At 34.1% G+C, this 22600-nt stretch overlaps 1 protein-coding gene across 1 annotated transcript; it reads left to right on the top strand.

Moving 5' to 3' along the window:
• Positions 1-586: 586 nt before the first annotated feature.
• On the top strand, positions 587-21044 carry LOC110101712 (RNA polymerase sigma factor sigB). Its single transcript, XM_020829718.2, has 7 exons — positions 587-813; positions 2457-2629; positions 4212-4811; positions 5460-5690; positions 5779-5919; positions 19806-20006; positions 20570-21044. Exons 1-7 carry the CDS (start codon positions 735-737, stop codon positions 20849-20851), a joined length of 1707 nt encoding a protein of 568 aa, XP_020685377.1. The 5' UTR covers positions 587-734; the 3' UTR covers positions 20852-21044.
• The last annotated feature ends 1556 nt before the right edge of the window (positions 21045-22600 follow it).

Consider the following 22600-nt stretch of genomic DNA (forward strand, 5'->3'; position numbering starts at 1 on the left):
TTCGAGCTCATCCCACTATAAACGAGCTCAAGCCGGCTCATGAGACTTGATGGGATTTTTTAAATATTATTAATTATTTTAACTATTTAAATATTTAATTTTTTATTAAATATTTTAAACATTTATTATTAATTTTAAATCTTAAATGTTACTTTTATTTTTATATTATTAAATATTTATAATTATTATTATTTAAAATTTTAAATTTAACAAATAAAATAAAATTATTTAAAAAATAGTAATAATTATTCGAGTGGCTCGTGAGCCCATAAACGAATCGAATTCGAGCAGACTCACTTACACCCTCCAACCAATCACTTTGTTACATGCTGTAGCAATTTGATTTGGCTGCAAATTTTTTTTTTTTTGGAAAATGCAATTTTTTTTTTAACTTAACGTTTGAGTATAGTTTAAACTAAATATTAAAAAAAAAAAATTGCGACCTACAGTGTTAAAATTTCGATGATGATAGCGCGAATCTTAAACTAATCAAACGGCCAAAAAGGTTGCGTATTGTTACCTAAACCACTGCGGTGGATGCCTCGCCTCTTCTATTCCATTGCCACTCGCCGTGCCTCCTTATCCTTTAAATCATCCGGGCTCCTCCTTTCCCCCGTGGCCGTACCCCTTCATCTCCTCTGGTATTTTCTCTCTCTCTCTCTCTCCATTTAATCAGCGAGAAGAAGAAGAAGAAGACTTGCTGCGTTTCTGAAGCGCTTGAACGGAGGCAGCTGATGGCGTGCTTGGTGCCGCAGTTCAAGTGTCCTGCCTCCTCGGACGCCAATTCAAGAATTTTTCACCATAGCCTTCACTGTAATCCATTCTACTTCTCCACTCCGCAATTCTCCATCATTTATTTTTAATTTAATCTTCTTTCCTTCAAAATTGAAACTTTTAGAGAAAGAAAGAGAGACCCTTTTCTTAAAATTTTGAAAAATGACCATAACTATGGAGTTTGTTAAACTCGCCGAGTAATGGGACCTCTAATGTAGGGTTTTCAACTGTTGAGATGTGGGAAGGATATGAGAAAGATATGTGTTTGAGATTCTTTCTTTTTGCATTCTACGAATATATCAACTTGCTACAAATAAGTTTCCAATTATTTCAAATGCATGGACGTGTGTTTTAGGGATTGTTCAATTTAGTGTTATTTAGGAGACATTGTTATGAACAATCTGTATGTCAATTTAGTGTATTTTGTTCAATTTTATCTGCTAAATGCAATGTGTTTGATTTAAGGGGTTGTTTGGTATCCTATTTTAGGCTGAATTTTAGCAAGATTTAGTAAAATTCTTCCAGTCAGAAGTTGGGGGACTTTAAATCCTATCGTTTTGATAGATGTCATTTTAGCTCCGTTATTAGTTAAATTCCAGATTTGTTTTATCTTACTATTCACTGAATTTAACGCATATAAGGTTCTTCCCTCTCACAAATCTTAAATCCTAACTCAAACAGCAAAATGATTTATCATGATTTAGCAAGATTTAAAGGTTGTCTTGCCAAAGAGTTTTCAGGTTTTAATACTCTCAGGGGCTGTTTGGTAGCACCCAAGATTTGATTTAAGTATGATTTTGTAAATCCGCTAAATCCAGATTTCGAAAATCCTAAGGGGCCTAAATCCTGAAAATTGTTTGGTAACAGTCATGAAAAATCCTATGAAACCCTGTGTGACTATTTGGCTATAGAACAGATAATCAGCGGACCTTTCCTCTCGAGTCAACTGATTTCATAAATCCGGCAAAAAACAGGATTTCGGAAATCCGGGATTTAGCACGATTTTGATCTACTGTGCCTTTCATTTGCTGTGAGATTTGGTTTTACTAAGTTTGGATTTACAAGATTTATATAATCCTAATGGTGTTAAATCTTAATTGTAGCAAAACAAAGCTTACTGTTCAAATGGCCTATGATATGCAGATATCACCCAACTGGATGATTTCTTGATGCCGGCTAAATGTAACTGAAGTATTCATTATTTAATGATGTTAGCAAGCCAAACAAGTAACAATTACTAAATGCAAATATCATCGAATCAAATCGCCCCATAGTTTTATCTATTTACTTTTTACAGTTGTTTTCTTCCAATAAGCTTATTCTCTTTTTATTCTCCAATATTATGACCTCAGGAGGCCGGAACTTCATTTTGTGAAATATACTTCAACTTTTTTGCTTTATGAAGAAGATCTCCGGAGATTTTTATCTTAAGAATAAATAAATCTGATTTCTCTTTTTGTTTTTCATCTACTACAGAGAATTATAATTTGTTTAAGGAGCATGTGAAAGTTTTGTTGCATAGGAGTTTTAGACTTGTTGTATTTGAGGATTTGCTTATCTATAATGCTAACAAGACAACAAGAATTTTTTTTTTGTCCTCTAAATATGCAAAGTTGCTTCCTCATTGATAGAGTGTTATCATTAGTTTTGCAATGTATTCATTGATAATTTTTTTTTATCAGCCACATCTGCTGCGAATGCTAGAATCCTTGTACGATTTGAGACTCATTGTACTGCATCCCAAATGACAGCGGTCATTGAGAAGCTCCACATGCCAACCATGGAGGCTCATCCATTCTCATTAACTTGTATGAGTCCCTTGACATATGTTGGTGCTGTTGGTCCTCCAGAAAATGTGAGTATCATCATATCGTTTGTGAAGTAGTTCTTGAATATGGAAAAGGTAAAGTTTTTAAAAGAAACTCTATATATATTAAAACTAAGGGGACCAATAGTGAAAAAATTGAGACTAGGCTTAGTCACTCGTTGAACAGGCGACTAACCTTGCCTTGTCTGCAAATTTGGTTGACATGGCAAACCAAGTCACTCGATCAACCGGAGATTGGTTTTTATTTTTATTTTTGTTGTTGGTTTCCTATTTATGCAATTGAATTTAAACTAAATTTGAGATTATAAATACATTTATAATTTTTACACAAATTTATTTAACTTTCTGTTTGAGTGATTCCCAGTTGTTTTTTATTTTAAATGTCAGTTTTTAATGAAAGAAATTTTATATTTTCTTTAATATCTGCTCAAATAGTGGGATAAATGTTTGATGTTATTATTGTTGTTTAAGAATATCTATTTTTGTAGAAATTTAACTATATTTCAATCGTATCAGAATAAATTTGCCTAAAAATATAATTCAAGCTTATGGTAGTAAAGAATTATAATTTCAAAGCTACAAACAGTCTTCATGATATTATGTGAATCACTCTAGTAGAAAATTGAAATAAATTAATGTAAATCATATATATATATATATTTTCAGCACGATTTTGAGGATTCACCGGGTATTAGGTATTTTTTCGTTTCTTTTCTTTGGGTATTATACGTTAGTCAACAGAAACTTAGAAAATGTCAGGTTCAAAGATGAAAAATGTTATTCAGGATACAACTAATGTAAAAAAGTACGTTAAGTCTCTTGTACTAGTTATTGTAAATGATTCAGATTTACAAAAACAAAATTTTCATGTAAATCATGGTTTCATGGATAAGTTTCGAAAACCCAAGTTCAAGATGGATTGCTGGAGAGCTTAGAAATATGGGTTATGTTTATTTTTATTTATTTATTTTTGTCCATTCTTCTTGTTTTCGTAAAGGGCTTCCATGTTGATGTAATTTTAATCACTCAAAACTTACAAGTGGCAGCTTTCTTAAAGGACAATAGTGTAATACTGCAATTCCTGACAAATATCACCTCTTAATTTAGATAAATTATTATGTGCAGACACTGGACGTCATCCGAAGGCTAACCAGAACGCGTCACGTTACTTTTTTGCTTGGTATCAGTGCTGGGTACCAGGTGATATGACACGTCTGGTTGGCCTCCAGACCGTCCGGTATCCACACAGAATAATTTCTCCTTACGTTAACATGATACTGTTTTACTGCTCATTTATTTAAGCAAAAACCATACTAAAGTGCTAGTTGGCAAAATCTTGTATTTTTGGGTGCCTTTTTAAACTTACTGATTGATATACTTTATCATATAAGTTTCTACTTGTTTATTTTACGATCAAGTTCATGGGAAAAAAATATTCTTCTCTTTGGTTCAAGAAAGCAATCTCTGAAGTCTTCTTTTACCATAAATATCTTGCATTCATTATCCTTTCATGAAAATGGAAGGATATGACAGCCAACTAAATGTGCTAATCTCTTAGGCTTTTACATCCTTTTTATATTAAAATTTTTACCTTGGCATTTTTGTCTAGAAAATCTTTGAAGCAAATTTAACTAGAGAAGAAATCCTCACGAGTGAAGAGGCAGTGATAGCAGCAGCTGCTGCCGAGGCAATTACTCTTGCAAAAGCAGCACTTAAATTTGCCAAAGCAGCAGCTCTGTTGCTCCAAAGCAGCCCATCTTTGAAATATGGCAAAACAAATGAGCAGGCTTCTGGTGAAGAAAAACTTAGGCCTGACGGTGTCAAACGATCCGTATCCAAGAAGATCAGCCGGGTTAGTCATTCTGTTACAGAGGCAGAAACCGAACCGAAGGAACGGAATTTGACATGGCATCAATCTGACTCGCAACGTACATGTATCTCTAATTTTGAGACCGATGAACTTGATGCGAGGGAAAATATAACTGTGAGATCGTTGCGTCATATAGAGAGAAGGGTCAGAAGAGAAAAGATAGAAGAGAAGGCCGCTGCTAGTGTTATTTCTACTAAGTTGTGGTCACCTGGGAAAAAGAAGCGCGCTGGATTTCATGAAGTTGATTATTCTGATCCCCTTCGCTACCTTAGGGGCATGACAAGTACAGCAAAGCTTCTCACTGCTTCTGAAGAGCAACAGTTATCAGAAGGAATTCAGGTGCAGTACTTTGTGCATCTATACATATTGGGATTGATGGCTCATTTACTATCATAGATATTGAGACATGAAAAATATATTGTGTAGCTTGAAATGTTGGTTAAAATTCATATTCATACTAGCATGAGAGGAATTTTGATATTGTGTTTCCTTTAAGTTTTTTTGGTATTGCCATATATGGAAAGAGGGAAAATGATAGTATTAATTTTTAATTGGCGACACATGTAGCAATTTGGGCGTTCTACTTCTTTTCCTATTTTCATGTTCAACTTTCTTCAATAAGTACCATGCAGCATTCCTGTGAAAATGTCTAGACATTTATTTTTGAGCTTAATAATAAAATGAACAGGTATAGTTGGTAATGTGGCATTGTTGATCTGAATTTTGAAAATCTATAATTCCCTTACCCTCTTTTAATATGCATTAAACCATTTTGTTTGGTTTAAGCATTAAATGCTAACTCTATAGAGCATAAATGAAGTGTTGCACATCATATATCATTTGTATGTAGAGAGAGAGAGAGAGAGAGACAGAGAGAGAGAGACTTAACTACTAATAAAATCAACTGAAATTTACATCAACACCACTTCTTGCAAGATAAAACTCACTGAAAATTAATGTTTTATCTCATTGATGAATATGATGCAGGACATGCTAAAGTTAGAAAGAATTCAAGATGAGCTTGCAGAAAGAATTAGCGATGAGCCAACATTTGCACAATGGGCAACTGCAGCTGGACTTGACAAGAAGGCCTTGAAGAAACGCTTAAACCATGGAAGACAATGCAAGGACAAGATGATCAAAAGTAACATACGACTTGTTATCTCCATTGCTAAAAATTTTCAAAGTGCAGGAATGAGCCTCCAGGATCTTGTTCAGGTCCTTTAATTACCTCACCTCATGACAGGATGATGACATTGGTGCTTGTAGACTATATCTTGGTGTTGACATTGAATCTTATTTGCAGGAAGGTTGTCGAGGTCTATTAAGAGGTGCTGAAAAATTTGATGCTTCAAAGGGATATAAATTTTCTACTTACGCGCATTGGTGGATCAGACAATCTGTTCGAAAGTCTCTTTCTGAGCAATCTAGGACAATAAGATTACCAGTAAGTTCAACCCTAGTAAATCTCTATGAATAAATTAAACTAGCATTATGAGTGCCAACCTCTTCATTAAATTCTTGTTAATTTCTCAAAACAATTTTAAATGTGATGCATATCTAGCAAATGATGATAAATAGGTAGCTTTTGGTTTGCATTTCGGAAAAACTAAAATCTTTGATGTGGAGTATGCTAAAGTTGGTGGGAAAAAAATAGTTTTGGAATTTTCATTTAAATTTACTTTATGGTACAACACAATTATCTTTGAACTGCGAGCCAGTTTTTTTTATTTTCCAGGGCAATCTTATTTTTCATAATAATGAATTGCCTAGTAAAGTTGGATATATGATTTGCAATTCGATGAAAATATCTTTTAGTTCCGGAAAGGCTAAACGTAACTCAGGATGTCTCTATCCTAGTTTTTTTTTTTCTGTACTATATATAATGCAAACCCAAAAGAACCTTAATGCGCGTTCATTGTGGATTTACCTTTAATTGTTATGGTTCACGTGATGTAGCTTTTATCATGAAATGACATAATATTACATAACAAGTAATCAGTGAGCAGATTGCGTTGAAAAGTTGAGAAGAGTATCACCAGATCGATAATTTCATCAGGCTATTATGCAGACCAAGAAAATCAGAGCTTCAATATTTTGTGCCCACTTATAAAGATGAGCTATTGTTGATTTCCTTAGAAGTTCCAAAACTTCGATATTAGATCAGAGTTGCAGCATAAAATTGGTTGACTTGATCTATAGTCCTTGGATGGGGATTGATGTTTAGATCTTGGGGGTGGCCATTGTTTGATAGGTCTCCATCTGAGCCAAAACTCCCTTCATGTCTGTTAAAATAATAAAAATTCCCCCCAGGGTGGGCATGTAATTACATACAATGGATCCATAATTATGGCTCTCATGTATACTCGTGGACCAGACCAAGCCTATTCAAGCTAATTAACTAGTGGGCATCACCCATACTTGACAATAGCAAATATCACATCATAGTACAAAGGTTTTGTGTAGCTATAGCATAGTGTATGGTGTAGCACGCTATTTTAATCATAGCTCAAACATTAAAAGATTATGGATAAAGATGCAGCTTGATATGCATGAACATTTATGAACAATAGCTAAATTCAAAATAAACTTTCATGGTAATAAAAATAATGTACACACGCACACCACGCTTATAATGTTAAATATTTATACTTAGGCTTGTGCTCAATCACTCAAAATTCAAAATATTATAATTTTGTTTTCGAGTCTTATGTTTTTAAAATGTAAAATTAATCTGCTTAAGAATCATCATCATAAGCTAATATAGCCTAATCTTTTCATCATTATTATTATCTCTTAAGGGGCTATTTGATTTGATGAAAGGTGAGTTTAAGTATTCCAAATGTAAAAATTTTGGTGTTTGGTTTGATAAAAAATGAATGAGTAGAAAAATTTGGTAGTTACAAATTAACGCCAGAGTTTATTTTTTATATATTCAAAATTTACTTGTTTTTAGTCGAATTTCAAATTCATCATAAGCTGACTCCGCTCTCACCGCCGTTTACCAGCTGCACCTTCGTTGCTATTTTCTTGTTGCCACTGCTCACCACTGGCAGCCCAATGAGATTGTTCTCCACCATCGATCATCTGCTATTGTCATCTCGCCCCTACTGCTGTCACATACCGTCATCGGCTTCCATCATTATTGAATTTTACATTGCATTTACTTTACTTAAAAAAATCACTTTCATTTGTTTTACATTTATCTAAATAACTCCAAATATTTCAAATACATTGTATTCATTTTTCATTATATTCTAATTTACTTTGCATTTTTTAAGAAAACCAAATAGCCCCTAAATCATAATATTTTTCGTTACTCTCATCATCTACTTGTTTCTTTGCAAGAGTATCAAGCCTAGATGAAGATTCATTCTTGTTTCCTTTATATTGCTCTCGAATATCATCGTTTTTTTATAACACCTCTATCTTTTGCAATAGTGCTCGATATCATTGTCAAACACATCATTTAAAGTCACGCTATTGCCTGTTGAAAACATCATCCAAGCATAAGCTTAGATGAGGCTTATGCCTAATAAGATTTTTGGATGATCAAATAAACATGTACCTTTTGAAGTTTTAGCCTTTTGAGATTTTTGAAGAATTGGAGAAACATATACCTTTTAAAGCTTTTAGTCTTCCAAGATTTTCAAAGAACTAGAGAAACATGTTCGTTCTAAGGCTTTTGAATTTTGAGATTTTTGATTAAAAAAAAGGATGAAAATGGTCCTTTACTCTTTATGAAGGATTAAAATGATCCACAACTATATTAAAGGATAATTTTAGTCCCTCAACTTCTTAAAAAAGAATTAAAATAATCTCACAATGGGATTATTTTTATTCTTTTAAAAAAACTTGAGGAACCAACATGATCCTATAATATAATCAAGGATCAGATTGATCCTTCATAAAGAGTCAAGGGACCATTTTTGTCTTTCTCCCTTTTTGGATAGGTGATGACTTTTTTCAACGGCTTGCTCGTATGGAGTCTTTCTAGCAAAGAATATGTCTACTACTAGTTTCGCATCAAGGCTACCTCATGAGCAAGTCTCTCAAGGGACCCTCTTTGACATTTGCTCTCATAAGGTCTTTCTAGTGAGGACTATGTTCACTCTTAGCTTCTCATTGAGGCTACCTCATTAGTGTGCCTTTCAGGGCTTTTTTTTAGATGTAATGTAATTCATAAGAGGAAGATTTCATTAATAATTTGAATAAATACTTTTTTGAAAGATGTGTATATATATTCAATAGAAGTCAAAATGTGAATTCTTTTAGGAGCTGTTTGATTTGAAGTAAAATGAGTGTAATATATTTCGAGTATATGAGTTTTTAAAATATTAATTTATGGTATGAAGTAAAAGAAGTGCTGATTAAAGATTTGAAATATTTGAAATTCACCATCTTATTTAATTTTGGTGTTTTTTGTACTCATTAGATTTGGTTGATTTTCAATTACACTATAATTCTAACATTGTCACCACAGCTCATTGTTAGCAACTGCCTGCCGCCATCACTTGCCAACACACACAATCATTGTTGCTCGTCATTGTTGGCCACCAATTTTTAGTTGTCGCTGCCCACCTATGCTGGTGCCGTCATCCACCACCAACCACTAGTTGTCGCCGCCGCTTGTCGTCTTTGCCTGCCACTCTCCATTTGCAAGAGCCACTTCTGGCCACTGCATGTCGCCTCTTGTCTTTGCCTACCGTCAGTAGCCACTGTCGCTTTTGCAGTATTGTTGTGCTTTACTTTACATTCATCACTTTAAACCAAACAAAAAAGTAATTACTTATCTTTATTTTACACTCACTCAAATAACTCCGAACATTTCAAATACATTGCATTTCTTTTATATTATATTCTATTTAATTATGCATCATTTTAACCCAACCAAATGACCCCCTTTAGAAACTCTAATGAGTTTGACTTTTTTGAGTTGCTTTAGTGATGGAATCTTTTAGTGTTTAAGGGATGCCACTCATATTAAATATTCTAATATTTTTTTTTCTCCATGACTCTTGATTTTCCTCTATTTTGAGGCTTGTGATCTACGAGTTGTTCATATAAATAATGACTAGATAATTTTGACAAATCAGATGTTCAATCTTTTCTTTCAATTGTAAATATTTTTCTATTGAATGTTCTTTTGAACGTCAAAAACAATAATATTAAGAATTATTTTTACCATTTGATTTTTTTTGAAGTTTTGCCTGTAGATATTTGAAATTGTTTATCTTTATTAGGGTGTTAGACTTGAATGTTTTTAATAGTGTATAATTGGATGTGATGCAGGACTAAGTATGAGATGTTTTTAGTTCATTTGGATTTTGCACAACTTGTGATTAGAATAATCATAGAACAAAACTAATAGCACTTTAAAATGATGAGTCAAAACAAATAGGGGTCACACTCGCTTAGGCCAAATTACGTAGCAAGAGATTTGAACTCTTTTCAAATAAATCAAGAAAATAACACAATGACAAGTAGTAGTTTCAAAGAAATCCCTAGTCTAACAACGAGATTTAGAAAACATAAAGGTGCACTCAAATCCTACGTTAACTAAGCTTTAGTATGAGCAGTATGGAGTCCTCCTTCTTGATTGTGAACAAATCCAAGAGAAATTAGATTTAGGAAATATAAGGAAAGGAGAAAGAAAGAATCTTCGTCAAGTAGTGGTGGATATCTTCCACTCGATGCTCTTGAAGTGCTCGTCAATAGCTTCGACCAAGTAGATCAAGGTGTGCTCCAAGTAATCCTCGACGGTGTGATCAATCCTTGGATTCACGTCGAAGAAGGTAGATTGTAGGATGTTGACGAAACCGTCCTCGTCCCACGTTATTACATAATCAGTATCCGGATCCGCCATTCATGGAGAATTGAGTGTACAATCTCCTTAGCACTTGATAGGGCTCTTGACTTTAAGTGACGAGAAGAAGTTTCTCTTGCGATTGAAAGGAGGAAGAGCCAATTAGGAAATCTGAAATAAAATTCCAGGTTTTGTGTAAAGGTGGAGAATTAACGATGGAGAGGGAATTTGAGAGAGAAAGGGGGCTAGTATGGGAGGCTAGACCGGCGGTAATGAGGAGGAGGTAGGGGATTTCTTTCCAAAGCGTGAGACTTGATTTTTGGAAAGAAATAAGGAGGTATATGGGTATTTGAAATTTTCGGTCAAAGGGAATAAAGAGGATTTGAACTATTTCCAAAGGGTCACTTGGGTTTTGGAAATAATTCAAAAGGGGCTTTCATGAGGCCGGCAACATGCATGGACAAGGGGGAGTTAATGAGGGCAATTAAAGTTTCTTGACTTAGGTTTTGAATTTAGGAAAGGTTTATTTTAAATCCAATTGAATTTGTAATTTCAAATTAGATCCAAAATAGAAACTTTCCTAAAATAGATGAATTATTTTAGGAAGGATTTTGAAATTCAAATTCAAAGGAATTTAAACTCAAAATTATCCCATATTAAGTCACAACCAATTAGGAAACTCAAGAGGGAATAGAGGCTTGAATGTGGCCGACGGCTAAAGCCTATGGCCGGCGGTTTGGGCTCGGGTGGGAGCTTGGCCGTGGACTGGGAAGGGGGAATAGGGGTTCGGGCGTGGGCCCACACACGACAATTTCCCCTAAAGGGGTACAAATGGAAAAACCAAAATGACACTAAGCAAATAGAAAAATACATGAATAATAAAATAACATAAATGACTCAGAAATACAAAGACTCGATCGTGGACGTAGATCGGCGGCCACGCCTCTGATAAACCTTCCACGAGCTGATGTCCCCATCATTCTCCCGAGGTGGGAGAAAATTCGACTCCGTCGAGTAAGTATCTATGGTGTTCTCATAGATCTCTAGTTCATCCGGGGCAATCTGCTGCAACTCCTCGTGATCTAGCCACGTATTCTCTAACTCGGGCTTTCCTTTCCACCTGATCAAATACCTCCTTTGTCCTCCTTCTCTTGTGGATATGATCTCATCACTTAGGATTGCCTCCACTTGCTCTGCTATGGGAAATTTGGAGATATCTGGAAGTGGAGGTAGGTTTGGGATCTCACAAGGTGGGTTCACACAAAACTGTTTTATTAGTGGATTTGGGGGTTAAAACCAGGACCTTTATATGCACTAAGTCTTCTATGTTAAAAGAGGGATTTATATTGAAATGTGCAGGTAGATCTACTACATAGGCATTGTTGTTAATTTTCTTAAGTATTTTGAAAGGTCCAGCACTCTTTGCATGCAACTCAAATCAAAGTCCTTTGATTTGGCAAAAATTTGAATAACCTAAAGGGGGAAGAGAGGGGGCGGGTAAGGCTAGGCTGAATTTGGATTTAATTCTAAAGAAAGAGGTTTAATTTTGGAAAGTGAATTAAGTGGGTGGACCCTTGAGAATTTCAGTCAAGAGAGAGAGGGGACCAAGTGTCTAGGTGCAATGTATTTGTAATTGAAGCTTTAATTAATCAATCCATCATGATTTGATTGATTGAATTAAATAAGAATCTTTCCGAAAATAGGATAAAGAGAAGAAAAGATTTGAAATTTGGAGTTAAGGCTTTAATTAATCAATACTAGGGGTGTCAATTCGGGTCGGCGGGTCGGGTTCGGGTCGAACCCGAAACTGACCCGGCACTGTTCGGGTCAACCCGAACCCGACCCGATTTTAAAAACGGGTCAGGTTTCCGGACCCAAACTCGACCCGATTCGGGTCCGGGTCAACCCATCCCGACACGAATGACCCAAAGTGACCTAAAATTGCTAATTTTCGGGTCAAAATCGGGTTAATATTCGATTTTCGGGTCAAAATCGGGTAAAAAATGGGCCAATCTCGGGTTTTCGGGTCAAATATGAGTTTTCATGTCACTTTCGTGTCAATTTTGGGTTACTGGGTCAACCCGAACCCGACCCGATTTTTAAAACTGGTTGATTTGTTCAACCCGAACCCGACCCGTTTCAGGTTCGGGTTGACGCGAACCCGGATTTTTCCGTGTCGGGTTCGGGTCGTGTCAAAAATTGACATCCCTAATCAATACATCATGATTTGATTGAATGAATTAAATAAGAATCTTTACCAAAATATGATAAAGAAAAAAGGAAAGATTTGAAATTTGGAGTTAAGGCTTTAATTAATTAATCCATCATGATTTGATTGATTGAATTAAATAAGAATCTTTCATGAAATAGGCTTAAGAGAAAAAAAAAAAAGTAAAGATTTGAAATCTACAATTGATTTATTTCAAATTCAAATCCTTTCCAAAAATAAGTTGACTTAAATAAGAAAAGTGGTAAAGGAATTCCAATTAACTTGAAATTCAAATGGAGTTTAATTTAGGAAACTTTCCTAAAATAAATTTTATAATTTTAGGAAAGATTTTAAATTTCAAATTGAGTGAATTTGAATTCAAAATCTATCCAAAATTATGACAATCTAGAATAGGAAATAAATCCAAGAGAGGGTAAGGGCTAGGGGCCGATGGCTTGCTTGAGGTTTGGGTAAGGGAGCCGGCAGCTAGGTGGAGGTGACTTGGGGAGTTTTCGGTGGAAGGATTGTGGGGATAAAGGTGGCCGACGGCTTTGAGTGAGGAGGGGTTAGGCGTACAGTTGGGTCATTTCGGAAAAAGTAAAAATTTTTATGCGGCTTATGCTAAAGTTGGTGGGAAAAAAATAGTTTTGGAATTTTCATTTAAATTTACTTTATGGTAAAACACAATTATCTTTGAACTGCGAGCCAGTTTTTCCTATTTTCCATGGCACTCTTATTTTTCATATTAATTATTTCCTAGTAAAGTAGGATATGATTTGCAATTCGATGAAAATATCTTTTAGTTCCGGAAGGGCTAAACTTAACTCAGGATGTCTTTATCCTAGTTATTTTCTGTACTATATATAATGCAAACCCAACTCAAAAGAAACCTTAATGCGTGTTCATTGTGGATTTACCTTTAATCATTATGGTTCACATGATGTAGCATTTATCATGAAATGACATAATATTACATAACAAGTAATCAGTGAGCAGATTGCGTTGAAAATTTGAGAAGAGTATCACCAGATCGATAATTTCATCAAGCTATTATGCAGACCAAGAAAATCAGAGCTTCAATATTTTGTGCCCACTTATAAAGATGAGCTATTGTTGATTTCCTTAAAAGTTCCGAAACTTCGATATTAGATCAGAGTTGCAGCATAAAATTGGTTGACTTGATCTATAGTCCTTGGATGGGGATTGATGTTTAGATCTTGGGGGTGGCCATTGTTTTATAGGTCTCCATCTGAGCCAAAATTCCCTCCATGTCTGTTAAAAGAATAAAAATTCCCCCCAGGGTGGGCATGTAGTTACATACAATGGATCCATACTTATGGCTCTCATGTATACTCTTGGACCAGACCAAGCCTATTTCAAGCTAATTAACTGCTGGGCATCACCCATACTTGACAATAGCGAATATCACATCATAGTACAAAGGTCTCGTTTAGCTATATCATATGGTGTATGGTTTAGCATGCTATTTTAATTGTTGCTCGATCATTAAAAGATTATGGATAAAGATGCAGCTTGATATGCATGAACATTTACGAACAATAGCTAAATTAAAAATAAATTATCATGATAATAAAAATAATACACACACCACTCTTATAATGTTAAATGTTTATACTTAGGCTTGTGCTCAATCACTCAAAATTCAAAATATTATAATTTTGTTTGCAATTCTTGTGTTTTTGGAACAGTAAAATTAATCCGCTTAAGAATCATCATCATAAGCTAATATAGCCTAATCTTTTCATCATCATTATTATCTCTTAAGGGGCTATTTGATTTAATTAAAAGTGAGTTTAAGTATTCCAAATGTAAGAATTTTAGTTTTTGGTTTGATAAAAAAATGAATGCATAGCAAAATTTTGGTGAATTACAAATTTACTTTGGAGTTTATTTTTTTATGTATTCAAAATTTGCTCGTTTTTATTCGAATTTTAAATTCATCATAAGCCAACTCGGCTCTCACCGTCGTTTACCAACTGCACGCCATCGTCGTTATTTTCTTGTTGCCACTGCTCACCACTAGCCGCCCAACGAGATTGTTCACCACCATCGATCGGATGCTGGCGACATCCTGCCCCTGCTATTATCGCCCGCCGTCATCGGCCACTATCATTATTGAGTTTTACACTGCTTTCATTTTACTTCAAAAAAAATCACTTGCAATTTTTTTACATTCATCTAAATAATTTCAAATATTTCAAATACATTGTATTCATTTTTCTTTATATTCTAATTTACTTTGCATTCTTTCAGCACACTAAATAACCCCTAAATCATAATATTTTTCGTCGCTCTCATCATCTTCTTGTTTCTTTGCAAGAGTATTAAGCCTAGATGAAGCTTCATTTTTGTTTCCTTTAGATTGCTCTCGAATATTATAGTTTTTTTTATAAACACCTCTATATTTTGCAATAGTGCTCAATATCATTGTCAAACACATCATCTAGAGTCATGCTATTGCCTTTGCCTGTTGAAAACATCATCTAAGCATAAGCTTAGATGAGGCTTATGCCTATTAAGATTTTTGGATGATCAAATAAACATGTAGTCATGTACCTTTTGAAGTTTTAGCCTTTTGAGATTTTTGGAGAATGGGAGAAACATATACCTTTTAATGCTTTTAGGCTTCTGAGATTTTTGAAGAACTAGAGAAACATGTTCGTTCTAAGGCCTTTGACTTTTGAGATTTTTTGATAAAAAGGACCAAAATTGTCCCTTGACTCTTTATGAAGGATCAAAATGATCTACAACTATATTAAATGACAATTTTAATCTCTCAACTTCTTAAAGAAGAATCAAAATAACCCCACCATGGGATTATTTTTATTCCTTATAAAAAAACTTGAGGAACCAACATGATCCTATAATATAATTGGGGACCATTTTGGTCCTTCATAAAAAGTCAAGGGATCATTTTTTTCCTTTTCCCTTTTTAGATAAGTGATGACTTTTTTTAACAGCTTGCTCGTATGGAGTCTTTCTAGCAAAGACTATGTCTACTACTAGTTTCGCATCAAGGCTACCTCATAAGGATGTAGGCTACCTCATGAGCATGTCTCTCATGGGTTATGAGTGGAGACCCTATTTGACATTTGCTCTCATAAGGTCTTTCTAGTGAGGACCATGTTTACTACTAGCTTCCCATTAAGGCTACCTCATGGGTGTGCCTTTCAGGGATTTTTGTTAGATGTAATGTAATTCATAAGAGGAAAATTTCATTAATAATTTGAATAAATACTTATTTGAAAGATGTATATATATCTCCAATAGAAGTCAAAATTTGAATTATTTTAGGAGCTGTTTGGTTTGAAGTAAATTGAGTATAATGTATTTCAAATATAGGATTTTTTAAAATATTAATTTGTGGTCTGAAGTAAAAGAAATGTTAAAAATTTGAAATATTTGAAATTCATCATCTTGTTTAATTTTGGTGTATTTGGTAATCATTAGGTTTGGATGATTTTCAATTGCACTATAATTATAAAATTGTCACCGCAGCTCATTGTTAGCAACTGCCCGACGCCATCACCCACCAACACATGCCATCATTGTTGCTCATTATTGTTGGCCACCAATTGTCACTCGTCGCTGCCCACCTATGCTGGTGCCGTCATCCATCACCAACCACTAGTTGTCGCCGCTGCTTGTCGTCTTTGTTTGCCACTCACCATTTGCAACAACCACTGCTGGCCACTACTGTTGCCTCCTGTCTTTGCCTATCGTCGGTTGCCGCTATCGCTTTCGCACTGTTGTTGGGCTTTAATTCCATTCATTTACTTCAAACCAAACAAAAAAGTAATTACTTGCATTTATTTTACACTCATTTAAGCAACTCCTAACATTTCAAATATATTGTATTCCTTTTATATTGTTTTCTACTTTATTATGCATCATTCTTAACCCAACCAAATGCCCCCCTTTAGAAACTCTAATGAGTTCGACTTTTTTGAGTTGCTTCAGTGATGGAATCTTTCAGTGTATAAGGGATGCCACTCATATTCAATATTCTAATAATTTTTTTCCCCATGACTCTTGATTTTCTCTATTTTGAGGCTTGTGTTGCCGCTCATATAAATAATGACTAGATATTTTTGACAAATTAGATGTTCAATCTTTTCTTTCAATTGTAAATATTTTTCTATTGAATGCCCTTTTGAACGTCAAAAGCAATAATATTAGGAATTATTTTTACCATTTAATTTTTTTTGAAGTTTTGACCTTAGGTATTCGAAATTATTTTTCTTTATTAGGGTGTTAGACTTGAATGTATTTAATAGCATATAATTGGATGATTATGGCTAAATTTGATAAGTATAGTAGCTCTGGTCTCGTAATTGTTGCTTCTATTTTTTATTGAGGAGATTGATCAATTTCTTATGGTGAAGTCTCACATTTTTTTTATGATTGTTAGAATTGCTTTCGATGAGCGTCAATGGTCTCATCAATAGTTATTTGTACTTCTATCTGATGAATAAGATCAACATAGGAGAGAATTGTCTCATGCATGGATGAGACATAGAAAGGTCCGGTGCAGAGACCTCCAAGAAAAATATCTTGTAGTATCTATGGATCTACTCTCATAATTTGATGAGCTTTGAAAGAGAATATTTGAAAATACTCTTTAAGAGTATTGCCCTCATTTTGATGAATTTCAGAGGGATTGGAGGATTCTTTGATGATCTTTCAATGGGCATTAAAATATACAACAAAAAGCCCGGCTAGATTAGCAAAATTATAAATAGTTTGACCAGAGATAGTAGAATCATGTGCGAGCTTAACCCTTATGAGATGAAGAGAAGATATGGCAGAAGAATGCATTAGAAGCTTATTGAATGCGCATGATGGCCTGTAGTAGTCAATATGCTCGTAGGGGCTAGAAGTCCCATTATATTGATCAATGAAATATAACTCAAACCTTGTTGGAATATAATATTGGAGAATTGCATTAATTAGGGATGAAGATGCTTGAAAGCTACGATGAGAGGTAAATTAGTTTATTTACCTTAAAGGGAATTCCTCATGAACAAGTTGTCATAACTTATCTCTTATAACATTTTGAGGGGCATTAATAAAGTGATGTTGATGTAAGTTCTCTTGATTTGTGGAGGATTAAAGATTGACAGAGTGACATGGGAATGATAAATTGAATTAACAATGTGCAAGAGATCTTAATGAGATTGTGGTAACTATCACATGTGGAGGTATGCCTAAGTGGCATCAAATGCATCATTTCCAAACTATTGTTGATTTTATGGTCGGAGAAGTCCAACGTGTTGTTATAGTGCTCTTTGTTGTTTAGCCTGCTCTAAGAGTAAGAACATTTCAATTTGAAGTTCTTCCATCATACTCATAGAATCTTCTAAAGTGAGGCCTAGATGTCCTTCATCACCTAGATTGTGCCATATTTGATTGAGGGATTAATTGTAAACTGTTAAAAAAATATTTATAATATATTGGGAATGATTAACACATATAGGGCTAAATTGTTATATGTTAGAAAATTTCTAGTGGTAGAGCGTTTGATATGTTGGCCTTGTGCACAGACCCAACACGCACATATAGAAGTTATAAGAGATATTATAGTTTTTTATGCAGAGAACTCAAGAAGGGGAAAACCAGTGGACTTGACCTTATTGCAATACTCCACTATGTAATCATTGATACAAGAATCCACTATTCTTTACAATTGTAGAAGATGAGATTACACACAATTAGGAATAATAGTCAAATTCCCATTGTAGTTTTTACAAAAGTCAAATGTCCGCATGCAGATAGTTGAAATTGAATAACAACATTGGACGTTAGTAATTAGGTGATATTAGATGGATAACATAAGGTTGGTGACCGTAGTGGCAATCATTGATGATGGTTGTCGGTGAAGACCGTTGAGAAATGTAATAGAGTTCTTCAATTCTCTCAACTGCCAAACTCCTCTCGTATAGAAAATTAGGTCATATTTATAGCTTTTTAGAGGCTTACTTTGATACATATGTAAGAATCCAAAATTCTTCATTAAATGATTTATTGTTCTTTTTTATCACGAATTATTTATCTAGGATTTGAATGTCTTAATGATTTTGTTCTCATTGGATTCGTTTTGTCTAGTGGCTCTATTTGATTATAATCATGCAAGATTTTAAGATTGTTGGGTTCTTCAATTAATGTACTAAAGCTTCCAAATATATTTTATGTGCTTGATTTGATCTAATTTGGTGTTTGATTAAATCAATTGTGGTGTTGATGGATTCATCTCATTGAGATGTTTAGTTTGACTATATGCTTTTTGAAATTTGAGGTCCAATGATCCCAAATTTAATTATGAAGTTTCCAATTCAATACTTATCTTGAGATTTGATCGGTTGAATTTTTCGGAGATGTGTCAATTTTAAAAACTAAAGGCATTATATATTAATTGCATAAATAAAATAAAGAGAAAAATGCCAAAATGACCCCCGACTATTTTTATATGCCAAATTTAGTTTTAGACTATAAAGATGCTCAGTTTAATCCTTTGACTTCTCAAATATGATAAGAAATAATATTTTTTTTAATTGTTTTTTATTTGATTTGAATAGCGAAAGGACTACTTTGAATTATATTTGAGGAGTTGAGGGGCTAATTGGACACGTAAGATAGTTTGAGACCAATATGGCTCCCTATAAATAGTCCATGGACCATTTTGGCACTTCTATGATAAAATAAATGTTAAATACATAGAATACAAGTCATAATGATAAATTTTGTTCTTATGTTAAAGAATTTAAAAAACAAGCATCATAAAAAAGTTAATCTAACCAAATTAATTATTTAACATATTTCATTATTCTCTTTCAAAATTATAAGCATCTTCTTAGCATCCAAAACTTCTGCAGTTTCATCATTTCCTTAACTACTATTTCATTTAACTCAGAATATGTATGTCATTTTATTTTAGTATCACTATTGTAATAAAAAATATCTGCAATGTATCTGACATTTGTCAGTTGTGTGTTTTATTCTTCTTGCTTGCTCTTTCTAATCAGTGGACAACTTTCTTAAAACTAACAAATATGCACTTTTAACAAATAATGCCATCTTTAGAAGAAAATTTTTGCTTCCTGACAGATGAGTTAGGTTTCGGTTGGGACGGCTTTCTTCTGGCTTCTTAAAACGGCTTTTTAGTACAAAAATTAAATTTTTTTAACTAGGAAGCCGGTTTAAGAAGCAGTAAGAAAGTCATCCCAAATGAAGCCTTATTCTGCATTGCCTTCTCCCTGTTCTTATGAATTTTTTTTCTTTTCCTTTGAGTTTATCACAGTTCCACATGGTTGAGGCGACCTATCGCGTTCGAGAGGCGAGAAAGCAACTGTACAGAGAGAATGGAAGGCATCCCAACAATGAGGAAGTTGCAAAGGCAGCAGGGTTGTCGATGAGACGACTTGCCACCGTACTACTAACTCCTAAAGCTCCAACCTCTTTGGACCAAAAGATAGGATTCAACCAATCTCTAAAGCTCTCGGTTTGTCCTATAACTCATTCTATTCCTTCTTTTGGTAGAAAACATTCAAATGGAAGGGTCATTATAGTCCCAAGATATAAATTTATTCAATTTAAACCCTTAATTTCTCAAATATGATTCAAAATAGCCCCATATCGGATTATTTGGATCATATTTAAAAATTCAGGGGATTATTTTGAATCAGATTTGAGAAATCAAGAGACTAAAGTAAACATATAAAATAGTTTAGAACTAAATACCCCCAAAAAGACTATGTAGACCATTTGATCTGTTTCTCTATCATTTTTGCTTCATTTGGGAAGACTTTCTTGCTACTTCTTAAAGCAGTTTTTTTGTACAAAATTTTTTATTCTAAAAAGCTGCTTTAAGAAGCAGTAAGAAAATCATGCTTCGTTTGGGGTAGCTTTCTTACTGCTTCTTAAAGCAGCTTTTTAGTACAAAAATTTAAAGTTTTGTACTAGAAAGCTACTTTAAGAAGCAGTAAAAAAGCTATCCCAAATGAAGCCTTAGTCATCAACAATTGTCAGCAGGCAACAGCTCTAAAGAGTCTCATATTCCTACAGGAAGTAATTGCAGATCCAGCAGCACAGACATCAGAGGAGATCCTAATGAGACAGTTCATGAAACTGGATTTGAACAAAGCTCTTGATAGCTTAAATCAAAGGGAGAAGCAGGTTGTGAAGTCCAGATTTGGCCTGGAGAATGGAAGGATGAACACACTACAAGAGATTGGAGAGATGATGGGTGTTAGTAGGGAGAGGATTCGTCAGATAGAGTCCTGTGCCTTCAGAAAATTGAAGAACAAGAAGAGAACTAAAAATTTAAGACATTATCTCTACAGTTGAAAAACTTCAACACTTCATTATTTCACCTTTGTATTCTATTTTTTCTATCAATTTTCCATATATGTAGATGAAATATGTTAGAAAAGCAAAAGATGATCCTAATGGCTGTGCCACTTTTACTGTAATATGTGCTGCATAATTTTTTTCTTTCTGAATAAGCTAAATATGAAAGTAGAATGTTCTTATCTTTGTATGTGGATTGTTCTAAGGATCCATGGAGTTAACCTTGAAGTAATCAACATTAGTTCTTGTTAACTAAGACTTCTTTAATTGGGTTTATCAATGATGAATTCAAGTAGGAGATCAAGTGAGCACACTAATTAGTTGGGGATGTATGTAAAGGATGACTTTGCTTACCCATTTACTTTTGGGCCACTTCTTTGCCTGACCATGAAAGGCAAATTTTAGTATTGATAAAAATGAACAAAGACTAGCTATATAACTTATGATACAAGAATGGATTTGTGACAGGATCTTTAAAATTGTAGAACTTTAATAATATATTTCTTCCAATTGTTTGCTCCAATGACTTAAAAAAATAGGATGTGCTTGTCATGAGATATTATTTTGTGCAGAGGCCGGACGTATAATGTTGTTCGGAGATCAACTAGAATATGTCACGTTAGTGGTACTGAGCCGTGGTATCGAGCGAAGGGGTGACGTAGCATATTTTAGTTGGTCTCCGGATGACGTTCAACGTACGCACAGAATAATTAATCTAGAATGAGACACATCGTCAATTGGAGGAGACACATTAAGAAGTGAAAAATAATATCAATTATGAATCAACACTAGAATATGATTGTCATTTGGACTTAAGTCTCTTTGGAAATTTTAATGAGTGCATCTTATTGGGATACTCTTAGGCTTCGTTTGAGACGATTTTCTTATTGCTCCTTAAAGCGGCTTTTTAATATAAAAATTTTATTTGTTGTACTAAAAAGTTGCTTTAAGAAATAATAAGACGGAGCCTTAGCAAGATAAGCTCAAGAATATTTTAAGCACACTCTAGAGTAAATTCATGCTTGAGAGCTCCAATGGCTCACTCAACTTGGATTGATGAACATCAAATCAATTACATATAAGGACTAAATAAATTGCGAAAAATGAAAGCTTATGGTAAGAAGAAAATCACAAGGATGAAAGAAGATAAGTGATTCAAAATAAGATCTATCCCAGAGTTATCACTAATAGATGCTTTTAAACATTGCTCTGAAAACTTGCTAGAATAATAAGGGACAATGAGCTTTTCAGCATCAGATTAGAAGCTGATTTCCATGTCTTCTTCTGCTTCATTTCTCTATTTCCATCTTCACATTTTTCTTCACTTCCCATCGATGAAAAAATTATTACATCCGGTGAAAATACCGAGCAATACCGAGCATACCGAATGTACCGAGCGCGCTGTACCGAGCACTTTAGTGACATGGCGTTTTGTTATTGGTTTCCGGATGCATTCAGTAACCTGACGAAATAATTACTCCCATCGATGCCTCGATGCGGACATTGACCAATATTTAAAATTTTAAAATTATTAAAGTATAAGTCTTTAATAAGAGTACACGTTTTAGATATCTTGGATCTATTGTTCAGAGTGATGGTGAAATAGATGGGGATATTATCAGCAGAATTCAGGTGCTCCCAAAATTAATTTTTGAAGTCTCCAACTTATTTTTGCCTCGAGATTCGTGCCCGACTAAGATAGTTTTATAATGACGTATCATTTTTCTTCACTTCGCATCGATGCCT

Source organism: Dendrobium catenatum, unplaced genomic scaffold (assembly GCF_001605985.2).
Source record: "Dendrobium catenatum unplaced genomic scaffold, ASM160598v2 fragScaff_scaffold_772, whole genome shotgun sequence".
In the NCBI taxonomy this organism is placed as follows: Eukaryota; Viridiplantae; Streptophyta; class Magnoliopsida; order Asparagales; family Orchidaceae; genus Dendrobium; species Dendrobium catenatum.

What these genes read in the sequence shown, in the direction of transcription:
- LOC110101712 (XM_020829718.2), top strand. Translation starts at nt 735, where the DNA reads ATGGCGTGCTTGGTGCCGCAGTTCAAGTGTCCTGCCTCCTCGGACGCC. An exon ending in TTTTCACCATAGCCTTCACT is followed by an intron (nt 814 to 2,456) that starts GTAATCCATTCT and finishes TTTTTTTATCAG; the next exon opens with CCACATCTGCTGCGAATGCT. An exon ending in ACCAATCTCTAAAGCTCTCG is followed by an intron (nt 20,007 to 20,569) that starts GTTTGTCCTATA and finishes ATATTCCTACAG; the next exon opens with GAAGTAATTGCAGATCCAGC.